Genomic DNA, 27,771 nt, shown 5'->3' on the forward strand with positions numbered 1-27,771 from the left:
GTGCAGCGAAACGTCGCTCGTTTCTATTTTACCTTATATTCGAAATAATTTCTATAAAAACGAAAGTTCGATCGAGTTTGCGCAGTCGTCGAATACTTTGGAAATTAAAGTTTTAAATTAACGTTACGTCAGGTTCTGTTCTTGGCTTAAGAAATACGAGAAAGAAGGATCCAAAATGCAATGATTATACGGTAAACGGAAGAAATCGTTTGGTGAACCAATTACTTTGTCTTTTATTTCCGCGAGCGTATATATCCTACAAACAATACTATTCCTATGTAGCATGCATATCCACAGGTAAAACGTAGGTAATACTGGTGCGTGTAAATACACAAGTATAGCATAGCAGCATGTATCGCGAAGTTAAGTAGGCAGATACCACTTCTCTCGAGAAGAAAGACTTGCTCCTGTTAACTAGGTTAGTGGCACGCTAGCCAGCCACGGCTGGGTACACTCGACCAACCAAATTGCCGCGTTTAAAAATACATTTTCGTCTTGCGAATAACTAGCTACCACACGAGTGAGAAATAGAGAAGAGAAACGCAAAAACGAACGCAAAAACGAACGCAAAAACCGTTCATTCACGAAAAGGCAGACGACGCTGGTAGAAAATTCCAACGCAAACAAACGGAACAATGCAAAGTAGGTTTGCGAATCACGCGACTCCTAAGAACAGAAGGTACAAAACTGTCCTTTTTTAACTTTAATTTCTAAAAGTATCCTACAATCAAATAGAAAAGTCTGAATAATCTAATATCCGGTTGTGAATGACATATAAATCTGGTCGTGAGATGATTGCACAAAGGAAGATTTATTTGCATTTTATCGGAGGAGTTCGCGATCCCCATATCCTGCCACGAAAAACGCGAATCGGCTCTCTCTGTCTCTCTCTCTCTCTCTCTCTCTCTCGCTCTCTCTTCCTCTCTCTTCCTCTCTCTCCGTTCCGATTGACACATCCGCGTGGCCGTAGAAGCACGTCATGGGAATCATGCAAATGGTCGGCGCATACGTATAGTCCGACTGCCCACCACGAGGTCCGACATCCCTCCTACCATCGTTTCTGCCCCAGCCAAGCTCCCTCCAGCATGCCGTATCCGTCCTTGTCGTCGCGTCGGTTAGATCCCGTCCTTGTCGATTGCCAACCGACGGTAGACAAGCGTTGGAGGTGCCCGCTTCGGGGACCGACAGAGGGGACAGGGGCCCTCGTGGAGCTGTGACGTGTTCACCGGGTACCGTTATCCAATGGCGTGGACTGGCGAACAAGCCGCTCGACCCGTTCGTCGATCAACCACGAGAAAACAGCTCGCACTACGGTCCCACTTTTTCGGCCCTACGACAATGTCTCGGTGAGCCACTTATCAATGGGATCACCGGGTATTCGCGCGGCGCGACCAATTCGGCTTTATCGATTTACGCCGACCCATCCAACTTTTCGACTCCTATATCGCGTTTTAAACCGTCGTTCGATCCTATATTTCCTTATATAACCGTCGTTTCGTATATTTCATATATTCACGCTTCGGATATTTGCTTGTTCGTCCGATATTCGACGATCGTCGACGGAGTTTATTCGATGGCACGATGCAGCCGCATGGAGGAAAGTTTGAACGGGTTTGAAGCATCGTCGATACGAATTTTCTAGGTTACCTTTAAAAATACAAATTCCACGGCTCTGTATCGTAACGAATGGGACCGTTCGTAACAATCGTTGCCGATACAAACATATCGGAGTTAAATGGCCGTTCACGCGTAAGCGAGAAGAAGCTGCAACGTTGATCCGCGGCCACTCGTGCCCGTCGCTATACGCCGAAACTATACCGCGCTCGCGCTCGCGTATAGTGGGGGCCCGAAGCGAAGTAGGCCGGAGCACCGTTACAACCCGTTGCACGATTCGAGCCTACGCAAATCGGCTAGATTTTGTCCAGATGGCTTTCCTTTTCGTTGTGAAAAATGGCGCGTGCGAGCCGCGGTTTCCGCGCTGACCCACTTTTGCCGGCCGATGCGCCGCTATCCTCTTCGCCAGCCAACCCGCCGATTTTCTTTCGAACGTAACGACGCCGTTAACTTGACAACATGTCCCATGAAAAACAATCGTGCCTCTTTTACGTTATGCCTTTTATAATATGGACAACGTTGTAAACGGAAATCCTATAATCGTAAATCGGCGTTCAACGCACGTTGCAGCAATTCTACGATCGATCGCCTGGCTGTCCACGATTAAAATAACCGAGGTTAGATGTATTTTTACGCTCGGAATTCGAATTTCTCGATGGTTGGACGAAAGGCGCGCGCGTGGTCACGTGACGGGAGCGCACTTGTTCGCGCTACTATACGCGGCTAAACTATATCCGAGCGCGTGTATAGTGGGGAACGGAAGTAGGTCGAAGCACCGTTACGCGTTGCGCTCGACGGAGAGGAGGCCTACGCAAAACCAGTCAGATTTTGCTAGGCGCGTGAGCCATGGCTTTCCTTTTCGTTGCGAAAAATGGCGCGTGCGAATCGCAGCTCCCCACGGTGACCTACATACGGGAAACGTGCCACACTCGTACTCGTGCACGCGTCTCCTGTCTCCCGTGGTACCGTGCTGCTGCTGCTGCTGCTGCTGCTGCTGCACACTGTTGGTCACGCCGCTTCTCGTAACACGGAAAACCAGAAATCAGTAAACGTGAAACTCGCTTCCACGTTTTCGCGTGCAACCCACGAACCAGGGATCGTGCGCGTTTTTCAATTCGCTCGACGTTACAAGCTCGGCTTGTAAAAGCCCCGTTGTTCTTTCGCTTTTGGACGCGCACGGAAATTCCGCGCCGATCACTATCGGTCTTGACGATAAAAGTAACGATTCTAAAGTAATTCAAAAGTATGGAAATTTCCTTTCTTTCTGTGGTTTCCCGTTTTTTAGGACACTTTAGCAATCCATACAGTCTGTCTGAAGCCAAAGGACAACGGAATAAGCGCGTTACAGATTAGAAAGGAAAAAAGCACCTTTTAGCAGTTTCGCGAAATCTTTACGATAAAATTCGATATCGATCGCGGATAAATTATACAGGAAGAAAAAAGAAGAGTACGTTTCTAGGAGCGGAAGTCGCGTTACAGGTAAATTGGATTGACACGCAGGAGGAATGCAGGAATGCAGGAATGCAGGAATGCAGGATAACGCGTCTGTTGGTCGGTGACTTTCGCGTTAATACGTTTCAAAAGTAGATACAAATGAGGGTATTATCTTTTATCTATCATAGCGGTATATTCAAACACGGTTATATTTAGAACGTTCGTTAGCGCTCTGGCTGATTAGCGTCGACTATGTGGGTTTGAGAAAACCTACTAACTATCGTAAAATCCCTGTGCAACGTCAATCGCTTTCGTTCGTGCTGATAGATGTACGGAAACTCGGATGTACGCGCATCGAAATTGGAGACTTGAACGCCGGCAAAAGCGTAACGCCCGCCCCTCTAGCGCTTCGCATACTTCGCGCAAATACCTTATCTTTGACTCATGGATCTCGTAACGACTCGTTAGTATTCCGTTAAATACGATCGATTCTGCAATCGTACGTGACCGACCACACGATTTTTGATTGTACGAAAGCGGACGCGTGTCACCGATACGACAAAGTGCGAGATTAAGTACCAGAGATTAGAGTTGGATACGACACAAGTACAATTACGCGAAACAGGAAAAAGCGACGTGATACTTATAAACGTGATAGTTGGTCTGGAAATAATTAGTTTAGCATTTTTTAGTTGATTCGAGAATAACGCGACAACGATCGAGAAATCGATAATCGAGCGAGTCAGTTTCACAGAAAATCTAGTTGTTATCAATTTCCATGTACGTATTCCATGCACGTGCCTACGACGATGAGAAAAGTCTGGCGAAGCCTCGGCAAGTGGATAATTTTGTAATTGTCGACCATGTAATCGAACAGGATTTCAAGGTTGAAAGCATGTTCTGTTGCGGAGAACCGCGTTGGCCGATTCAACGTTGCTCCGGTATTTGGCCGAACGTCGACATCAAAATGCATGGTAGCAGATAGGCGCGTACGAACGTACGCGAGGCAACCTGGCACCGTGCTGCCAACGGAGAAAGTGCGGTAACCATTAAGGTAAAGGTTAAAGAAGACGAGCTCGAGGTAAAGGAGACGGCTGATGGGAAACGTGTCAAAATGGACACAACGAGCGATCGGAATTCCGACCACCATCACGATCTCTGTCGGATCTCTGTCGGATCTCTGTCGGACGAAAAACTGTTTACTATTGTACTAGGAAGAAAGCCAGGTCGATTCTTCGGGGGACAGTTGCCTGGACGATGAAATAAGCCCGGTAAAGTACCGGTACTCGAACATCCGAGCGAACAAAGCAGTTACGTTGGCCGTTGAGAAGAGCGAGGCGAGCATGGACGCGACCGTGGTCGGAGCTGCGAGTATCTATAGAGCCTTGCGGAACTGACGAGTCGGAAGCCCCCCTACCTCGTTGGAATACCGGTTAACGTGGTACACTGACCTACTCTCCAGCCACGGCGGTAACACCGGCTCAATGCCCCACCACGCTGTTATTCTCTCGTCCTTCTCTCCGCCGGTATTTCTTCTCGCTCCTCGTTCCTCGCTCCTCGCTCCACCCTCTTTCCACCTTCCTCGTCGCTCCGCGGCATTCCCTTTCTGCGCCTCCGTAATTCTCTCTCTTTTCTCTCCGACCGCCACTTTTCTCTCACACCGAATAGACCTGCTCTCTCGCCGACAAACTCGCTCGTGTTTTTCTGGTCCTTCGTTAAAAAAAACAGCCTCTGACGTGTTTCCCGATGCTTGCTCTTTCACGCGCTTCCTCTTTCTTCGTCCTCGATTCCTCTTCTGGGAAGGCTCGGCGCGCAGCATTGAAAGTTTCCAAGCCGACTTACGATAGGTTACGATCGTTTATATCCACGAAGAGACGAAGGTTGCGGCGGCTCGGTGCAACCGTGAATCGGACAGGTGGAATACCAGTTTCGTAGGCGGAAAATTATTAACGCGAACAGGGTTAATCGTCTTGACAGTTTCTTCGATATCGCGGCGATAGAAAAGGGGCAAGAAAGCGAGACGAGCACCATCGCGTTAACGTAATTGCCATTACATATAGCATCGGCATATGGGAAGATCAAAGGTCGCGATACTTGGCAAATCAGACTGCCTGCAACGAATTTTCCAAATAATTTCGGTCGATCTCGGCCCGAAAAACGAGCATACCGCGAGAAATCGGCGTGCTGACACTGACACTGGCTCGAGCCAATCGTGAATCGGCATGGAGCAACGAACCGCCTTGCGAGATGTCTACAACCTCGCGCCAACACGTCGATCCCCCACTCGCCAGAACTAAGCAAGTCACTGCGGAGAAATTTCACCGCGAACCGAGCAGCCTCCGTCTCCGCCGTCTCTATAGTCTTCTTCCTATCCGACGTCCTCCTGGTTCTCGGTACCCGAATACCTAATGGCCGTGTCGGCTTCTAAATGTCAAACAACCACCAACAGCAAGACGTATAGGTGCTGCTTTCCTAGGCTTCCTTATCCCCCTAGGCCTACTTGTCCTACACTTTTGTCCGTGTATTATATTATTACTATGCCACGATTCGGATATCTTCTACACTTGGAAAATGGACGCGCGCGTTCCTCGAACCGGTCGTCGAAATTCGTGGTCTCGGTCAAGGACAAGCTCGTTGTTCCCAAAACACAGTCAGAGACGCTCTTCCAAGGCTCGAGATTAAGGCTCGACGATCGAGGCTCGAAGTCTCACAGCGAGACTTTGCTCGGAGGAACGTAATTCCGTTGTTGCAACTGTCGCGTAAATTTCTTCAGTCTAGCTCCGCTGGCAAAGACTGGAATCTACTGGATCGAACGCGCGGCTCTGCTATACGATTCGTCGTCCTCGAAAGAGCGAGAAACTGGAAAAGTCTAGCGGCGATCGCAACACCTGCGAGTAAGATCGCCAACGATGATACTCGCGAAATAAATTTCTCCCAGAAACCGTTTACCATTCGACCCGTTATTATTCAACGGCCAACGACTTTGACACCCTTCCCAACTAAATATACGGCTAAATATACGGTGGCATTCATTCAACTGCAATTTCATATTCCTGAAATTGCGTCTACGAGTCGCCATTGCCGTAGACGTTTCCCCCTCGCCGTAGATAGAAAGTCGTTTTTACGACGGTGGGAACGCAGATCGGATAGTCGGCAGATGTGGATGAAAAAATACATGGAAACGATATTTAAGGAAGAGCCGCCTTTCTTCGCGATCTTTGCGCAAACGGATGCGGCTTCGTTGCAAATTTGCCCATTTTCAATGTACCGGGTTAATATAGCGGGTTACCCGCGGTCCACCGCGGAAATACCGAAATGTTTTCACGCCGCGGAGAATCCTCCTTTATGACACGGTTACCAGTACCCGTTACTAACTGTTAGGTTTTAGTGCCAGGTCCCACTGACACGTTGCGAGCGACCTCTCGAAACCAACCAAAGGATAACGATATTTCCCATTATTCGCTTACATCGGCTATCGAAACAAACTCGTCCCCTCTTAAATAACAAATATCTTAAATAACAAATACAACCGAATCGATGAACCGTTATACAATTATACTATCGCGAATAAAAAGTACTCGCTACTTAAATCAACATATTCGCGTCAACTTGGCCATTTTGCACGATGCACAATTTTTCAATTGCCATGTTTTCAAACCAGCTTAGATTCCTACTGTATACTCGCGATACAATCGACGATCCATCGCATCGTGACTGCTCGATTTCTCAATTTCCAGTGTCTTCGACTTTTTACTGGGTCGCATCGGTGTAACACTCTCTATACAACTTGCTGCTGTTCCGGAACAATTCTAGTCCATTCAAACAAGTAGACCTGACCTTCCTTACGATATCGTTCACCACGTTGCGAAAGTCCAAGGATAACCAGCTCGCGACCATTTCATTTACTACGCGATCGTTCGTACGCGGCGGGGTCGTTAAACGAGACTCGTTGAATTTCTTCGCAGCGCAGGGAAAAAAAAGTCGGCCGGAATTCGCAACTTCGATCGTGAATACGAGACACGGGTTCTATCGTTAGAAAGCGTGGTAACTCGAATGACGTATGTGGTACAAGAAATTCTGTGCAGGAATCGATTCATAAAAATGCAACGCCGTTCGCAAAACGTTCACGACCCGCTTCCTCAAATTCGTCGCGGAAAAACCACGATCGAATTTATCATTTGTTACGAATGGCACGATACGCGCGAAATTTGTGCAAACAGAGCAACCATATTGTGTAACTGTGTCAGTTTGTCAGTTTGTCAGTTTGTGCCGTGATCCAGTCAGTTAATCGTACAACCGTCGTTAATCGTTTCGAAGAAAGGTATCTACACGTGCAACACGTGTAACGCCGTTTTCCCTCCTTTTCCCCCATTTTACGCCCAAATATCAAATTCACGCGATTCTTTCTGTGAAAGTAACCGTTCTGCAGAAAAACTGTTTCTTCTACAAAAAATGAAGATTCGAAACAGACGGAAACAATGGAACGAGGATAAAATACGTGTATTTTAACGATCCACTTACATATGAGCAGCGTGGTATCCAGAGTGGAATTGTTGATGTCCTCGGGACCACCTGCTCGTGTAAATCTATCCAGAGAATGAGACACTGTTCACCCGTACGTCTGGTTCTCTCGACGACGAATTATCCAGATCACTTGTACAGACTTCACCTGTCACGCGGCGCAGCACCGAGCAAAGGGCGAGACGAGGCCCGACAAGCAATAACAAAACGAAAACGTATTGTCGTGTTTCTAACGAAACGGAACGACGTAGGGAAATCTGCCAGGCACAAGATCACCGAATACACGATCGTCGATCGATCGTCGAATTCTCCGAGAAGAAACCGGTATCCACGAAAGAATCTTCCTTTTCCTCTCTTTCTCGTGTTCTTCTCGATCATCCGGCGTTTCCTTCCAGGCTGACACGTTCCCTCTGGCAAGTTGTGGAAAAATCCGTAATACACGTTTCGGCATAGATCAGCAAATGGAATTCCCGCGGGAGACGATCCTTGACCTTGACCAGCGTCTCCTCCCTTGCCTCCACGAACACTGTCGATCTTTCATCGGCAATCCGCTGTTCCTCATCGGCCACCTATCGTTCTCTCTTTACACGGACTTTTTGTCGTCGCTGTATCACCTTCGATCTTGCTCGATATCCTCCGCGTCGATGTCACAGGCTCCGGGATCGATAAGACGAGACCGTATCAAATACGATCACTCGACGATCACGTCTCTATCTCGCGTTTCTTCTGGCAAAATCCAACTCGGATACGATCACTGTCGCGACAAAAATTTACGCACGAGGACGTTGACGTCGTCCCTTGATCCAACGACTCTTCCGCGTCTCATTCCTCGTGTCTCGTCAATTCCGAACTATCTGACGTTCCGGTTGATAACGTCCGCGAGACAAGCGCGCGCGAGAGAGGAAGAGAGCGAGAGAGAGAGAGAGAGAGAGAAGGAGAGAGAGAGACAGTGACAGAACGAGCAATAGACAGAGAGTGATAGAGAGTGATAGAGAGAGGGGGAGGGGGAGGGGGAGAGGGAGATGTGGAGAAGAAAGAGATAGAGAGCGAGAGAGAGAGAGAGAGAGAGAGAGAAAAGGAGGAAGAAAAAGAGAAAGAGAAAAAGGGAGAGAGAGAGAGAGAGAGGCCTTGTCGATGCAGTACGAACAGGAGAGAGGCCTCGCTCGTCTGGCGCCGGACGAGATGCGACTAATTCCTAAAAGTAGGCGAAGAAGAAACGAACTGGATGGCCTGTGGGCCCTTACTGCGAGGGGTCTTACACGGCACCAACCGACAGCGGCCCCTACTTCCAGTGGCCCTCCTTGCGTACCGTGCGGCGAGAGGGAGAGGTGGGACCGAGGACCCCCCACCACAAACGAATTGCTACCTCCTCCCTCGTGATTCTCCTCCTGTGCGTTGCTGCTCTTCTTCCACCACCTTCGGCCACACCATTTTGTGTATCCTACACCACCGGTGTTAAATCACTGTCCACCGATCCCTCCGCCGCCGTTCGTATCGTAACACCGATACGTCGTCGCCTGGTCGGAATACCACTACGCTAGTCGAAAAGAGTTTCCTCGATTTCGGACCAGCCACGATGATTCAACGATACCGACTACGGCCAAGTAAGTATTTTGATACGGGCGCCGATAGATCTCAACGTACGATTCTCTTCGACCCTAATCGCTCGAAGATGCGCAACTTTTCTCTTTTTTAACGGAATCGTTCTCTCTCTCTCTCTCTTTGTCTTTTTAATAGAATAATATGCAAAACGGAAGGTAGCAAATGAAAAAAATGTGTTAAAAACATCTGTTTCTGATACTTTTAGTTATTAGTTGATACATACGTATAAGTACACAAACATACAAAACGTTCGAATTAAATTATACCTGATAATAACTAAAAAATAAAACAACTCTACGCATTTCCCTTCTTCTTTTTTCTCTTCTTTCTTCTAGATACTTACCAGCAATCAGTTTATGGAAACGCGACAAACACATTTGCACAAATATCCGTAGTCAGTGCACTTTCTTATTATCGATGTCGTTATTATTATATAGAAACAGAAGATTAACCGCAAAGTTACGACGCGAATTAGACTCCGCTCCTTTTCTATACATCTGGTGGAAATTAAAATACACGTATAACTGTCGGTCATCTTTTTATTGAAAAAAACATTTTTAATTCTTTAAAATACGTTACACTGAAAATCATACTTGGTCGATGCTTCTTCGACATTCAGTACTTGATTCACTTGATTCGACTTTATTCGCTTCGATTACAATTTTAGGCATGTTATTTAATAATAAACTACCTTATTGTTGTTACGTTCGTGCAACGAATTTAGAAAAGGCGCACAATCTTCGTTTAAACGTTCTAAAGATAATAGTATGAAACCCGCGTTATTACTAAATATATTACGCGAATATTATTAAATATATGCAAAACTATCGTTAGAATGGTTAAAAAACTAGGCTCCATACAGGACAACAATCTCGTTACGAGATCCAGTATTTCATAATTTAATCGGATACAGTTGTTACACCATATAATTACACACACGTATAATTGCAACGAATGTGCGATATGACGAATGTTTTGTTTGAAAAAGATTAAAACAATTACAATTATCGGACACATTATCGATGATTCTAAAGTATCGTTTGCTCGCAAGGAAGTCGAGTTTTCGTTACGAATCCTCCATCGGTGGAGTGACTCGTAATTTGTAAAAATTAGTTTCTTTCAATAAAGCGATTAAATATATAGACAAATCTCTCCATTTAAATCCCGTTTCTTCAACCGCTTCCATCGAATCTATCCAGCAAGTCTCGATAAAACTTTAACGGTCTATTTTCTTCGTGCCTAATCATCGTGCAAATCCGATATATACTTATTGGAACAACAGAAGTGAAACGTCGTTGGTATAAGTTATTGTATGTTGATTCTTACAACATTGTTCCTCCGTTGGCCGTCTGCTGAACGCAAACACCGGTTCAATTATCCCACCATAATTAATATCCTTCGATTCCAATTAAAATCATGAAATCACGAAAGCACTGACGAGAAATGTCCGCCATACGAACGTCTACGATACGTTCAATCGCTTTTCACCCACGCATCAGAGTATTATCAACGCTTCACGAAAGAGTATCGTCTTCGCGTGTCCCCGTATCCCATTTATCCACCATGGAGTAAGACGCGATACAGTTATTCGAATCAATAGGATATTTAAGATGACATGCCAGAAGCAATTTTCATCGTGATTCATCTAGATTCGGTTATGAACGATTTTCGATGAATTTACCAAAGACAAACTATTCGACGAGTTATCAATGATGCGACAAACGGTGAAACATATACACAGTATACGCGTTATATCAAACGAGGAATAAACCGTAATTATTTCTTCCTTTCTAACGTGCGAATGCCGAAGAACAGAACCAGACGCAATTCTAACAGCACTATTACAACAGGATTACGCAGCAAACGCAATAAACTGTATGCTCGAAAATACATATGTACGTATAACTCGTGCAGACCCAACGTCGTCGCTATTCACCTCGCGGTCGATGCGATCGAACGCGGAATAAGTATATATTACGTGGTAAATGTTATCAATGTCGCAGCGTATACGATAAATAGAATACAGAATGTTTATATGCCGCCGAAATCGAAATAGCCGTCCAACCGAATAGAAGCTCTAGGCTTCTTCCTCTTCTAATTAGGGTTTCGTAGTCCCGCCGTTAATTATCGTTATCGAGCCAATGTAAATATCGAAAAAGTCACGATCTATGTAAATTAGTGAACCAGAACTACATATATAGATGGCGTACCTGTTTTATATTCGCGTCCATCGTCGAGCACGCGAATTCACCAACGAGCTAGTCGTGTTTACTGTAGCGCGTCTATGCTCGAGTTTTGAATTTAACTGGCAGAGACGAGAATTTCGTAATTTTCACCTTCACCAGATACATCGACGATCGAACTTATACGTACCATTGCCACCGGCGAATGGCTGTACCGTATACGGTACGCCCGAGTTTGAATAATTTTCTCTTCCTTTTTCCTTTCCACAAGTTTTCCTCTTCGTTTTCTGCCTCAAAATTCCGAATTCAAAGTTACGCCCGCTACGCCAAACGATCTTTTCGTGCATTTCTAACAGCCAATCGACTAGTCGACGATTACGATATTAGTCAACGATACACAGCGTGTACTTGATACTGAAACTTGGCTAAATAGGAGCTTGTTATTCGGATACATGGGAAAATAACCGCGCTGACTCTCTCTGTAGAATCTCCACAAAGTTCATCGCAAAACTGTTTATCTCGTATGATTGGTCGTCTGTCGGATTTTCCACGATCATGGGCGTGCAACAGAAACAAAGATACGCATTATGCATGCATGACTGCAGCTCGCGAGAAAGATGGCAAAGGTGTAATTCTTGCACTGTAATCGAGTTATGCACGAGTTATGTTGCGCCTCCAACGCGCTATATTTAGACGAGCGGCGATCATTCGTTGCCGTTTTACTGTTTACGTGGATAATGATACGGTTTAATCGTTAAAGTTTAAGGTTTATTCCATTTGATTTCGGTCTTGCTCTCATTTTAACGAACAAACGAAATTCGTAATATCCTCGTTATTTAACATGGAATTGAATCGAGTTTACCATAAAATCGGAAGGAAAAGTTATTAATTAGTTAAAAGGTTAAAGCATTAACCGTGAGATACGATTCGATGTTCATTAGAGAAATATTCGAGAAAATTGGCTCAAAAATGGTGGGAAGGACACGGTTAAACGAAAAAATAATTTTATACCGAACCTTATTCGTTTCTTACGATTTCTTTAATAAAAGAAAAGTGCTGTATCGATCGAAAAAAAATGTATGTTTACATCTTTCCCAGATATAATATCGGATAAAATATCGTTTATGTGCATCAGGTATTAGATATCTACACCAAGAACTCGTGTATACTACTACTACTACTAATCGTTTTCTTTTATTCGGGTATTTGCAAAATTGTTATTCATTATTTGTTGAATTTTTAGCTGGTCTTGGATTCCGGCGAGTCAATTCCAACGGACAACCTTGTAGTCAATGGAAATAACGCGTGGTGAAGTTTCTGAAAAGTTGAAAGAACACGAGCAAAGGAATGTTCATACGCTTTCAGCACATGCCTCGTCATGGCCATTTCTTGCAACCATCCAAAGCGCTATTGCATGCCCGTGTTCGTTGGTAAGATGCGTTCTGTTCGGCTAATATACCATGTATTAATAACTAAAGCATCTAAAAGATCAGAGATCAAATAATTCTTAATAAATAATTTCGTATCAATTAATAGGCTATATGGGAAATTGTAAATATCTTCTAGAACCATTACTGGAAATATCTATGTTAGATAAAAAATCATGTAACTAATAAACTTGTGACAAATTCATCGGCGATGTAACAAGCAGACACGTTGGAGAAATCGCTTTTCGCAACTTTCGATAATACCGAACATTCGCTCTCAAACGAAGCAAAAATGTAAGTAGTATTGGATCAGGTATGAATTTTTGTCGACGCAAAAAAAGAAAAAAAAAATAACCCTTCAACGGAAAATCCTTTTACAGTTACCCTACAAATCCGTGACAGTCATGGTCATACCGAACAGATGAAAAACCAAAACTTTCAGAGATTTTAAGAGGGGAAAAAAAGCAGGTTGCCGTTATTGTAACCGTAGTTTGCAAAATACTATAAACGGACCTATCGATTTAGTCATTGACGGAATTCCAGGTGGCGGAAGGTTCTAAGGTCAACCTTCTTTTTTCCTCCTTTAAAGTGGAAACCTAACGTCGAGAATTTGTCTTCGCACTGGCAACGGCATTGACAGTGTTTACCTACATCGCATCTTCCTTCCATCAGAAATTCCTTAATTATCTGGTATTTCTTATATTCGCGCGTTTCTTCCTTGCCGAAATTACTAAACACCGCTAATCCAAATTCGTATGCCAATTTCGTATTGCATCGTACGAATAGGTTTCCTATTCACCCTATGGAAGGGAAGAAAAGGCAATAAAGGTACATACGGTATATGTATCACGTCGCTGCGATGTTATTGTCACGTCGTACACGCTGCCACGTGTAATAGGTTCGTGGCGATTTGCATCATAATGGGTAATTGTTGTATAACTTTCGATTAATTAGGCGTCGAAGCTTGGTGGTGCTGGCCGCGGCAGGCATATGGTCGAAGAGGGCTCCGTTTTTCTGTGACGCAAGGACGCGCGACACGGTACGACGAGCGATCGCCGCGTCCCACCGTCGGGGGCCCCTTTCCGTCGATTCCAACGAACCGGGCCCCACTTTTGCCCCAGTCGGTTACACTTTCGTTACTGCGACTAGTGGTACCACTCGACCGCGTTCCTCCTCCGCGAAGATCGCTAACCAGATCGACCTAATTGTTTCCAAGTTTATTTTAAAAGTATGCGAACCGTGAGAGTCTTCTCGGTCACTCGCGGGGAATTACCAACTGTCTCGCTTCGTCGAGCATCGTTCCGTTCCTCGATCATCATTCTTGCCGGAAATGGAAAGAAAGTTTCGGAAATATCGCTGATACAGCTACAGATCTATATACAGCCAGTATAGATGCCAGTAAAGATACAACAGACATTTTTCGATCGTGTGGAAAATGTGACCTAGTCGTTTCTATCTGGATTCTTCGAACAAAACGTGTACGTAATTGGTGCGTATTAATAGGAAAACGAAATCCTGTTTAATTTCTCTCTTCTTATTATCTGTTCCAAGTATAATGCAGCGGATAAAGAAATTACATCCAAGATACTCTCTTCCCCAACCATATACTCGAACGTTAAAATTGTTTCAAACGGAGGCTTAAACGAGGATCACTCGTGATTCTTCGTCAAAGTCAGCAAAACGGCGACACAAAACCTTGTTTATTGGCAATAAACAAGGCAATCGGCAAGTCCTAAATGTTCGAACAGAATTCACAGGGTTGTTTGCAGAACCTCAATCAACCGTAACCTTTCGAGCTTACAAGGAGAACACTGTAAATGTCACCATATCGCGTGCTCTTCCAAAGTCAAAAGCTGTCAAAATATTTAGGCATCCCCCTGCCTAGAAATATCTAGAACCTAGAAATATCTATATCGATTTTCTATCATATAATCCTATATAAATGTATATAATCGAATATTTTTAATATTTTGACTACAGCTCAGGACTACAACTACAAGGGTAGTAATAATACTTAAATAATAAGTAAATTCTCTATCTATTTTCTATTTTCTATTTTCTATTTTCAGCGTAGAGTAACAAGGTTGTAATAACAGTAAATATCCAAATAATTGGACTTTGTGACAAATGTTATATAAAGATATTTCTAATTATTTCTAATTAATACCTTACATCGCTTTACAGATAAGGCAACGTGAAACAAGGCAGAGATATTTGTTAATCTACGATATTAATTCGAGATTACGTTATCGTGCAATTAATTATTATCGAATACCCAATTCTAATTCATACACGTACATTATACTGCAATTTGTCAGAAAGAATCGAATACCCTTCATACATACATAGTTGAAAAGACTGAAAAGCTATGTTCGTATAATTCATAGTATAATTAATCTTTCTTTTATCGAATAACAAATATAGAATAATTAGTCGAATAATTAGTCAAATTAGTCGAATATTTATAATCAATTTTCATCGTTACTCGTTTCATCGTCCAATCTCTTTATTTCCATCGATATAAGCCACTTATTTTGTTCGAAAGCATAGAACAGAATATTCGCATTTAACACAATTATTTCAATTCCTTAATCTTGCTCCGTTAAATAATCTCGTTTTATTGAAAAAGTCACATTCGAAATTGAAATGACCAAAATATTCGTTCGATACTTGCTCGTGCCGATGACACGATGAATTGCATGTATTATCCTGGAATTCATTTAGGCACAAGGTGTCGGCCAAAGACACGTGGACCGTAAGGACGAAGCACGACCAGGAACGTGGCAACGCGAACAAGACACGTGTGTCACAGACGGTGAGAGTATTCGTTACGAATTGTTGAAAATTTACAATGGTCACGTGTCGAAAATACGACACGCGTGACGACTATTTTAAATACTTACGTTCTATACCTCGGGTCCTTGGAAAAAATTGCCCAAATATCCTTCCTTCCACGTGTTACAAAGTTCTAACGCGATTCCTTCTGTTTTCTCAATGTGGCTTCAATGATAATTTACAACCGTCATTTTCACGTTATCTCCCCGTGTTTAACTAAAAGTGCAGAAATAGTTATCGTATATTATTTGCTCGTATCATTACATAAAACTTACACCTAAACATTACCTAAACATTAAAACCTAAACATTAAAATTACATTAAAATTCGAGGGAAATGTTGAACAGTTGAAAACCACGCACACCCCCTGATAAAGTAACAAAACTTCTTTCCCCAATAATTTATAAACGTTACGGCTAAATATTCTTTCGAGCGATCTCGATCGAATTGCAACGAGTAAGTGATTTTGCGCTTACCGCCGCATAACAAGGGAAACCGGGATTTCTCTGCATTAATAATAACGTAAGCGTAAGCCATAAGACAAAGAATAAGGCAGAAAAACCAACGAAGGATAGACAAGTTGTCCTCGTGTCATTGCTCGTGCAACGCAGCAAGGTTCTCCCAAGGAGACGATTAAATAAACCGAGGCGGCTCGCATAGTCGACGAAGCGATTAGACAACGATTCACACGCGCCTCGAGGTACAGCTAATAAAACTCGCTGAGGTCAAGCAAATTACTCGTCAAAAGCGTTTCCTTGATTTGCCAATTACGTATCTTGCGCCCTTTTAACGATCATTTGATTTTCATTAATAAACGTGGTTGAAACGAATCGTTGAAGAAGCAATTACGTATATCGTTGGCAACAGAGTGATTCAATTTGAAAATCTCCTTTTCTTTCGTCGCATTCGTCTCGTTTTGAAGGGGAAATATACTCTCCACGAACGAAACACTTTCCCACTAGTTTCGTTTACACATTTATTAATTACTTTAATCAAACTATCTGTCGCGTTACCACATTTCTACCACTCGAAAGTTAAATACTCGTACACATACACGCTGTGTGTTACACATTGTACATATACATTATGACAAATAATGCAATTAAATTATAACGATGTGTGCACAATGTCGGCTAATGTGAACAAAGATGGAAATATTATAATTTACGTATCATTTACACGAATATTACGAAGGAAGAAATAGAAAGAAATAGAAAGAAATAGAAAGAAATAGGAAGAAATAGAAAGAAATAGAAAGAAATAGGAAGAAATAGAAAGAAATAGGAAGAAATAGAAAGAAATAGAAAGAAATAGAAAGAAATAGAAAGAAATAGAAAGAAATAGAAAGAAATAGAAAGAAATAGAAAGAAATAGAAAGAAATAGAAAGAAATAGGAAGAAATAGGAAGAAATAGGAAGAAATAGAAAGAAATAGAAAGAAATAGAAAGAAATAGGAAGAAATAGAAAGAAATAGAAAGAAATAGAAAGAAATAACATTTTATTGTACGGTATTTAAATTATTTATTACCTAAGAGTTATTAATATATTTATTACGCTTTGTAATTTAATTACAATCCTTTTTATTCAATACATAATAATAAAACTGAATTATCTACAACGTTGATACGAGTTATATGTATATGCTAGTGGACCACGGTATAATACTGTTTTCTATATCGTTTCACTGCTTTGTTAATTTTATTGTATAAAATTCAAATAGCATAATTCGAGACAGAAAAAAAATTTTACTTTCCTATACTAGTAGACTATCCTAGTAGGTCGAAATCTGATCTAATTTTCGAAAAGTAAGGAACGAGTATTCTTGTACGAAGCAGTGGACTACACGGAAGTTTTCCAAAAGGGAAAAGACTACCTGCGAAACTTACCGAGGCTTCCTTATTGTCGGTACAACGAACCCGAAAGGATCTTCTTCCGAAAAGAAGAGGATCTTCTTCCGAAAAGAAGAGGATCTTCTTCCGTAGGCGGAAAAGTAGGGAGAAGAAAAGGGCCGTGAATAATCGGTCATTTCCGACGACAGTACGCTTCTACACGGTTAAGTAGTATGAGTCTAAATATTGCGAGGCGTGATTTCTTACGGTCGGTCGGTCGATTACCTGCCTGCCTGCCTGCCTGCCCACCCGGCTGCTTGTCTAGCTTGCCCGCCGAGTTTTCCCATCTCCATGCTTCCCAACCAAAAATATTTTGCCACGCGAGATTTGATATGCTTGTTACAGCGGATCGCTCTTCTAAAAGTCAAAAACAGTCCCTCAATGTGGCATAGCGATCCCGATATTCTTGAAATTGGTTTACTCTTTCTTCTAAATAGAATCGGCAATTGGCAAAAACTGTTGCTGTCTGAAAATTGCTTTCCATATTGCGTAAGAAAAATTACCTATAATATTCTAACGGATAACAGACACTTATTAGTTGATAATACGTCAAATACGTCAAAACGTCGAACAAAAGACAAGAAGAACATTTTTGTATCGTTTTATTCGTTGAAATTCGTAATACCGCGACTCTGTCGTTTTACAATTTGTTAAAATATTCGTTCAAAAGATCTTTTACAATTACTCGTTCTTATCTTTACTTATTTTCTTTTGAAACCAAAAAGGCAACAATGAAAAACAAGTCGGAGAATTTGAAATACTATTCCTCTTATATATTCCTTTATGACAAATAGATTCAGTTTCGCTTCTGCGAAATTCACGCGCGAATGGTATTCGCAAGAAAGATATTTCCAACGTCGATAATTAACAAGAGAAAGTTATTAAAATTTCAAACTGATTGTCTTTAAAATCTATACTCTTCGTCCACCGATAATATTATGCAAATTTAACTTTCTTCTACACATTATTAACGACTATTAGATATATTTAAGGACACGAAATCGAAATCTCGATCCAAACGTTACATCAAACTCTATCGACTCTGTTTAATCGCGGAACCGCTAATGTTTACGGATCGCACGATAATAACCTCGCCAGACGTAATAGACACGCAGCCTGAACTGAACACGCTATGAGAATACTGCAAGGATAGAGATCCCCAAGTAAACGTCACTCAAACCGAAGTAGTAGTCTGCCGCAAGTTTAGCGAACGGAGGTTAAAATTTATTAGCTTCTCGATCGTTCTTTTAGCAAAAGCTGGATCGGCTCTGACAGCACTTTGGAAACCTTCGGTAAAGAGAAAAATACATGTCTATACATAACTGAAAAGTAAAAATGAAAATGTTCGATTTTATACAAACGATGCCAAAAATAAAAGCCTTTTGTTTAAATGAATAGACTCCACGTGTTTCTCTATTTCCAGTCAAGATCGATTTGATCGAGGAACAAAGTTCATGGCCACGTTCCCAACAAGAAGCCGTAAATAATAATTTAACAGGTTTCAATGACGCTGAAATTGTACGGCGATTGTTGGTAGGCACGGCACGACGGTTTTGCTTTTTGACAACTTAAAATTTGGACGACGGTCCTTCCGCAAATACGCCTGAAAATTTACGGTGGTTTTGCGAAAGAGCGAGATGAAAGAAGGAACGGTTTGTGGCACCCGATGTGGCCACCGAAAACCATTTCGCTCTGCCATTATTGCTGCACCTGAGTAGATGAATCTCGAGACCTTGACCAAGAAGGGATGTGCTACTTGTAACAATTGTAGTAAAAAATAGTAAATGACGTTGTTCAGAGATTTGACAGTTTACCGTGGCAGGCATCGCAATTTTACGTCTGACGTTTTTATTTATCGATTCTCACAAGTTCGATAAAGTGATTTATCCAGAGGCTACAGAAACTAGGAGCTAGATCTATACGTAACTTGCAGCATCGTTTTAAACATGAAAAGGTATAATGAATCACAACGCTTTGTTTCTCTGACGACGTAATATTCAATAAAATATTCAATAAACCAAAATCTTTCCTCCTTACCGCATATTGAAATTTATCTCTATCAGCGTAGTAATCAGCGTAGTAATCAGCGTAGTAATCAGCGTAGTAAACAGCGTAGTAAACAGCGTAGTAATCAACGCTGTAACCAGCGCTGTAATCAGCGTAGGCTGGTCATTCGCGCGATAGTTATGCCTCTTTCATGGGTAGTCACCGCCATAGTTGCCACCGCCAATTCCAAAACTGTACAAAATCGGGAAGATCGTATCTCGCTGCCTGCGTCAAACGGCGCGACACCCGTGTACTAAAATCTTACCGTAGTAAATCGGCCAAAAACAACCTGTGGGCCTAGATGTGGCCACCGAACATCCTTTTTTTGTGTTTTACAACACTCGGAAAACTGTACACCTAGCCAATTCAATGTTGAACGGCGTCTACTACAACGGCGAAGAATCCGGTGGCCCGATGCTGTAAATTTTGCAAATCGCAACATCCTTACCTTCGTTGCTGTTAACTGTTGGGAAATTTTATTGTTCGCCGTTCTGCAAGGTCAAGAGATATCGCACGATACCTCCTTCGAAGGAATCGAGCTACCGAAACGAAACGAACAATCAAATTATTCTACCTACCATCGATTAATTAATCCTTGTACGAACGATCAGAAAATTTTATGCTTATCCAGCAAGTGTACAAGTGTCAATATACAAGTTTCAATCGCTTTAATACTTTACATTTTTCCATAACTTTCAATGTAAAATTATCTATAGATACAAAGTAATTCGCTTTATATCCTCGCTAGAAAATTGAAAAGTTGCTAAAATAAATACGCAAATGGATAGCCGATTGGATCTGTATTGGGGTTAATGATCGCCGATAACGTAAATTTCTATGAATATTTCATGGAAAGATTAGGTAGAGGGAGGGGGCCGCGTAATTTTCTAAATAATTATTTATTAATTAGATGAATTGCGTAGCTTGATTCGTTTACTTACTCGATAATGACAGAAAAATTCGTTCCTTCTACCAATGAACCCTGACGCACCAACTTCCACGTAGATAATACCAACATCGGTATTTATAGGAAAGTTTTCTTAATCTTAATCTTAATCTTAATGTATCTTTCATCCGTTTATATACCTATAAACAATTTTGTCATAAATTGCAAACGTCTAAGATTCTATACCTTCTTTGCTTTCTACGCGTCGATGCAGTGGAAATAATAACGCTGTAAATGTGTAATTCCGTTTTTACCACAGTCTGTAGTCCGCAGTCCGAGAATTAAATTGGCGTTACTATTAATTTTGACAAAACGTAAGGAATTACATTTAATAGCAAATTAAAATTTTCACTTCTATCAACTGCGATAAAGTATAAACACTACGTACGAATTTTCTTTTCAAAAATACGGGTTAGTCCGAAACGAACAACGTTTAATTTCATTGAATCTAGTTTAAAAGTAATTAATCGAAATATTTTATTCGATAAATAATTCAGTACTTCTCAGGTACTTCTCCTACTTCTTCCCGTCACGATCAACGATACATACAAATATTTAACCAAGCCGAAATCAGTCGGAATACAAATTCGCGCAAAAGAAAAACCTATAGGATAAAAAGAGATTCGAAAGAACGAGGCAATTCGCAAACACACGGCGCGGTCGGAGACGCGTGCATTTGTTCGTAGGAAGTCGGTAGCCGATTACCAGACGTCCGCTAATTGAAAAAAGGTGGCTGGATGATGTCTCGATCGGCCTTGCCAAGGACTTGGCTGGCCATTCTCCGATTAAACGGCCGGTAGCACGCGTACGAGCTTCAACGTACGTGTGCTTGCAGAGACAGATACACGCAATTTGCAACGTACGTTTACCTATACACGTAATCGAACTTGCCTGCAGGTAACACATACAGCTAACAAATAGCCCGTACATACACGTAAACGCGATAGACGCAATAAGGAACACGCGAATTCGCCGTTCACGCACACACGTATGCGTTTACCTACGTACACATAATGGGAACACGAAAACTCGCTTACATGCTTATACGGCTAACGCATAATACACATATACCCATACGTAGACGTAATTGGAACGCTCGAGTTTTCTTGTACGTATACATATACGTATACATATACGTATATGTATATGTGGGAAAGAATCGTAAAGTCGTGATGAGCACCAAGTGAAATTTCTTGGTGGTATACTGGAGCATGGAGGATCCTACCCCTACCATACACATTGGCCGATGACTAGAGATAGGCGTTAAGTGTAACGCAGACGCGGACACACACGTGGCAGGCATACGTGCTGGTGCACAGGTGTACAAGGCAAGAAGCCTGTAGCCTGTAGCCTGTAGCCTGGGTGGCGCGTGCACACATAGGCTGTCGATGCGGATGTTTTACACTAGCTCACGAGGAAACTTACTCGCGTTGCCGTTACACGCTCGTGGTCGCTAAGCCTGTACAGCCGTTACATAAATATGCGCAAGCCGTATTACTTCCTTTTTTAACAATCCGTTTCGTAATTGTTTATCGCGCCGAGACGAACCGCTGCGCCGCTCTGATCGCCGGTGAACGGCCAACTCGTTGTTTCGAGGCTGACGCCCCGTAATGCACGATTCAAACGTGCACTTACTCTGAATAACAGCGTTTCTCCAATACAAAACCATTTTCTACCTATTTAAGCTTATTTAAGTAATTTTACGTATTTAATAGTTCACCGTATTTATTTCTGTCTTCCAAGTCAATATTTGTAGGCTGAGTTCATTTAGCAACGTTCCACGGTTATGAAACCAGCCAAAAATGTTGAATCGCTCGATTGTACAGTCGCTAGTCTAACGAAAGTAGTTGAATACGGATAGACGAACAATTACCAAGCTGAAATCATTTTTCTCGAGTATCGCAACAACGGTAAACAATTTTTCACGATACTACCAAAGAATTGCAAAATCACAAATATCCTCCATCGTCGGTGATCTTGAAACGAAAGAAATTCTACAGTACAAACACTTTCACCGCCTAACGCGTCCAAGCAACCTCGACTGTTCTTCTTCGCTCTGCACCAATATCGGCAATCGATCCGCCACAATTTCGACAAACACGTCGCATTCCGCGTTATCGACCATATCATCGTCATCCACCATACCACTATATACCCATACACTATATACATACCACTATATACATACTACATAAATATCGTTTATATAGTATATCGTTTTTGTATTAGGTACAACTCTTTAACAATGCCTCCAATGACACACGTTTGTACGATATTCTTTTCCTATCTTGACCGATGAGACATGGCGACAACGTTCGATCGAAAGGAAGCTAGCGCACAGTTGTACGATATGATACAAATAAAACGTTGAAAAAGCTCATAATATTATCCATTATGGTGGAATAAGTCAAATATTCGTACGACTTCTCATCGGTGGATTGCGCGTACAAATATAGTATATCCAGGTAACGTATAAATGTCGTATTAGGTATTAGGTGATTAAACCAATACCCAAGTAATTTATATGTATTTATAAGTATTATAATAATTTCTAAACATTATAACGTTATAATATCTGGCAAATGCATAAATCCGAAGGAAGGCGGAATATTTGAATTATATTACCGAGAATAATCCGCTGAAGAACAGTAAGAGAAATATCAGTTCAAGTAAAAGTAAGCTATTCCATCATTAGTCGTCACTAGGCTCAAATAAGATGAGTAAAGAAAATGAACCAACCAATGCCTTCCGCATTGGTTATGCGACATATTTACAGAAAGTTTGACGAATAGAGATAGCTACCAACATTATTTTAAACGCTACTTAAAATTTAACAACAAACAAACCGTACATGCGATTCAAAAGAAAGAAAGAAAGAAAGAAAATTCGAAAGAGAAAATGGCGATTGTTTGAAAAATTCGAGGAAGAAAAAGGTCTCCTACGATCCGAGACGATGCGTGTGAAATTAACAGAGGAGAAGCCGGCGATCGTCAAATCCAGTTAGGTAAAATCGCACATTTCGTTCATTAATCGCACATATGAAAATAATGACTGTACCAGAGTGTAGTAGAAAACTGAAACAAGACATCGCACATAATCATGTTTCTGTGAAGGAAAGCGAAGAAATTTGTTTAACGATATAGCATATTAACAACTAGCTTTTGTACGTAATACGTATCAAACGCGTTACAAAATAATAGAGCTTCGTGTATTCGAAATCCCGAATTGTTCGAATACGTCTAATGTTTGAACGTTCTATTATCTATTATCCGAATGCCGAATACGTATTATTCTGTTATCCGGAGCAGAATCCCTACCGATAATAGATACTTTCTTTCTGTTAGAAACATTATTACTACATACGTGTATCAAAGCATAAACAGCTAACGAAAATGATGAGAAGACACGTTGTCACGTGAAACTTTTATGCTATTTAACGCTACGTACGCTCGCTACGTATCTATTATTTTTCGTTCACGCGATAGGAGCTGCTGTCCGGATATCAATGAATCGAAGCAGCAAAGAACGGTAAAATTAACCGCCAGAGAGATATCACGTTCACGGAATTCAAAGGGACGTATTGGAAGTTCACGCGAGCCTATGTCGCGTCGTGGCTCCCAGTTGTTTTACGTTGTGGAAGTCACGCGGCCCTCGAGGCCCCAAAAAAAATGAGGACATTCTGTCAAGTGTGTATGGGGGAACGGGGGGGGGGCGACGGTCCCCTGTACGACTAAACCAGGTTCCGGATTTGGGTATGCAGAATCAACGAGAGAGGGAGAAATTTGGGCAACGAAACTCCGGTGTCATCCGAATTCTGCGTTAAGCGTAGCTAGGTAAAGGTTGCTCGCTATCTATTGTCGTGGCATCGCGAAGGAAATGTGACCCGGTTCGATTCGTCGGACGAACGAAAAGGAAGAAAAAAGAAGCGTAGAAAGGAATCGATGGCTAGGTTGTGTTGGTTCTGGTATGCGCGGTTGGTCGGCACGATCGTAAAAATAAGCCCGATCTCATAAAAATAACAGATCGCGGCTTCTCGTAAAATCTTTTTATCAAGAACCGGCAAAAAATGTCCTAAATTCCAAGATAAAAGAAGGAGATTACCAGGAGGCCATTCTTCATTAATTATAATCCTAACTGGAAGTGGAACGACTCGTTCGAAGGAGAATTAACAATTGACGAGAATCGAGAGTTTTCCATTATGAAGAATATATAATAGACGGCGATAGATTCTTCGAAATATAGTTACGAACCATTTAAACGTACGTACGTATCATCGAATACATGGCCATTGTGTTCGTTGTGTATAATCGTAAATTGCGTACAACGATCGTATTATAAGAGACGTTAGGCTTAGGGTTACGCTGTTATATGACAAAATCTAACTAATTAAGCGAAGCAAGAAATAGCGACAAAAAGATATTTTAAAATATTCTTTAAGCTTCCTCTCTCGATCACGGTGTTCAACAATGGAACTCGATAGCGTAAATGAACACGATAGCGTAGAGGAAGAAGAATTGTAAATAATTAATTGTAAAATGTTTCCTCGTTAACGCGACGTTATCCCGTAAGGAATTACTACTACTACTACTACTACTACTACTACTACTACTAAACTAACTAATTTTAACCACAATAATTACCAATAGCCTGAAAACTCAGAGCTATCTAAATTAGAAAAAAGAACATGTCTCATCGGGTTATGAATGAACGGGTTATTCGTAATTTTTTATAATTATTCTATAATTTAATATAATTATCCTATCTGAAATTGACTTTCATCGAAATTTAGTTTTTCTAACTGCACCTCTGCTTCGCTAAATCGACCATATATAATCGACGATACGTTAGGTTGTCCGAAAAGTGTCTTTCTTTCGCAAACGTGTTTCTTATTTACAACAGTAACGGTGCCTTCATACAAACCAGGCGAAACCAAGTCTGTGAAACGTCGCGGTGTTTATCTCCACGTAACAAAATGGATCGCACGTAATACGACAAAATAATATAAAAGAAAAAACGTTGTGCGTCTATCGTATAATAGACGGAAAACATCATAAAACGAAAGAAACTTTTCCGACAACCTAATACATATGTATATTTGGCGACTCCACGGTCGAATCGATCGCAGCGCAAAGTCAAATCTGGTCGAAGAGGTATGAAAAAGTTAGAGAACGAAGAAGAAGCAGGAAACAACGGAGGAGGGGGGATCAGATTGTTTCCATTTTGTTTGGCATCGGAAACCAAGAGTGGGTCGAGGCGTTCAAAGTTGTAACGGCGATAACGAACTGTTCGCGATCTTAACGCGGCTGCTTCGGTTTCCTCTTCCGTCCTGTTGCTTACTTTACTGCCTCCTTCCAAACGCGGCGACTCTCGTCTCGGATTCGTGACGATGCGATGGTAAAAAGTCGAGCGGATCGACCACCTCTTTCCGCTTTTGCCGCTCTCCGCCACCGACAGGACCCCAGCCTTGCTCTTCCAGTTTTGTCCTGTTTACCAAGTGGGACAATCGAGATGGAGAGTAAAACGCGGGAGTACGTAGACGCGGCGGATTACACGAGGCTACGTTCCTGCAGACACAGTTGCGCGGATTCGTGTTTTTCGCGCTAATTTCGCTCCATCTGAATTCGAATTTCAAGAGAAAGAACGAAGAACGTTACGAGATCGGTATTATCATCGGTAGTAAAAAAGTTTGAATTTTTAATATCTTTGTATTACGTGTGACTTTAATCAGGCATTCGATAAAAGTCGAATAGTCGTTCTATCGTCTTACCAACTTATAAGGTTACGAATGCAGCGATTGTCATATTTGTGAACGTAGACAAAGGCCCTCTAAAGGGGAAAAGCACTCTCGGCATCGCTATTACATATTCTACAAGACTGAAAAATTACAAGACAACAAGACTGAATTATTCGTTTGATAGTCGTTCGATGGCTTATACGATAACGAATATATACAGTTATACGATATGATTGAAAGATCAATTTGTCGTTTATACAATTTCAGATACACGATTTATACAAAGTAGCAAAGATTTATCGACAGTAGGAGGTGTGCAAAGACTTTTAAGCGCAAGTGCTCAAAGTGCGAAAATGAAAAAACAGCGAGACTGATTTTACCGGTTATGCATGTCCTTATAGAAACGAATAACGATACATATTCTGATTGTGAAACGTTTACCGTAAAATTACTGCCCTGGTTGCTCGATACGAAGTTACTTTCGGTTCACGGTAGTGCAGGTTCCGATGAAAAATTCAAGAAGCTCGGCATCGACAGTACGATCAGGTCCGCGAGTAAATCTTCCAAGGACGACATACACAAACACGTTCCGAGAGACGGAAACGCGGTGTGTACGGGCATTAAGGTATAGCGACAATGGCGCGGCACGGCATAGCAGAACAGTGTATATAGCAGCATAGTACCTATAACATAGGTAAGTGTGTTTGTGGGTCAGTGGCACGAGAGCTGGTCGCTGCCACCGCCACCGCCAGCGCCAGCGCCACCGCCACCGCCACCGCCACCGCCACCGCCGCACCATCACAATCACAATCAGCCGGCACCGCCGCCTCGCAAAATCCTATTGTACCTACATTATACAGATCGTGAAGCGCCATTGTTCTTGAACTTGCACGCTCACGCACCGGCGACCTACGCACCGCCACGCGTCCACCGACCGCGATGTACGTTTTATACTACTTATACCTATACTCACAGACGCGACAGCTGCACGGAGAAAACCGCAGCGATCCTTCATAAGGTGAAATTGGCCCTATTACAACTTCTGCAACCGCCCTCTTTTTCTCTTTTTTTTTTTTTGTCGTACTCGTGATCGATCGCTATATCCTGACCAATGATTTACGCTGCGCCCTTACGCTTCTACGATCTTACATATTTTAGCTGATTCGTCGCGATCCCAGGCTCTACTAAACTAAACTAAGCTAAACCAGACTAGACTAAATTAAACTAAACTAAACTAAGCTAAACCAGACTAAACTAAATTAAACTAAACTAAACTAAACTAAACTAAACTAAACTAAACTAAACTAAACTAAACTAAACTAAACTAAACTAAACTAAACTAAACTAAACTAAACTAAACTAAACTAAACTAAACTAAACTAAACTAAACTAAACTAAACTAAACGTTACTAAATTCAAGTATCGATGAAATTTTAGATTTACCGAATGAATATCGTTCCCTAACAAGAAAGGCTGCGGTTACAAGTTATAACGATACGATAACTTTGCGATATCAGCCTTTCACAAGCTAAATAGATCG

At 41.9% G+C, this 27,771-nt stretch overlaps 1 protein-coding gene across 1 annotated transcript in view; it reads right to left on the reverse strand.

The window, feature by feature from the left end:
- Window positions 1-27,106, reverse strand: part of LOC117158455 (uncharacterized) — a 28,527-nt gene extending 1,421 nt beyond the window's left edge. Inside the window, exons 1-2 of the mRNA XM_076618699.1 lie at window positions 26,922-27,106; window positions 2,524-2,633 (exon numbers count right to left, since the gene is read on the reverse strand). Coding sequence (XP_076474814.1) covers window positions 2,524-2,633; window positions 26,922-27,106 — 295 coding nt within the window. The remainder of the gene's footprint in view (window positions 1-2,523; window positions 2,634-26,921) is intronic.
- Between the last annotated feature and the right edge of the window lie 665 nt (window positions 27,107-27,771).

The sequence above is a fragment of the Bombus vancouverensis genome, chromosome 5 (assembly GCF_051014615.1).
Source record: "Bombus vancouverensis nearcticus chromosome 5, iyBomVanc1_principal, whole genome shotgun sequence".
In the NCBI taxonomy this organism is placed as follows: Eukaryota; Metazoa; Arthropoda; class Insecta; order Hymenoptera; family Apidae; genus Bombus; species Bombus vancouverensis.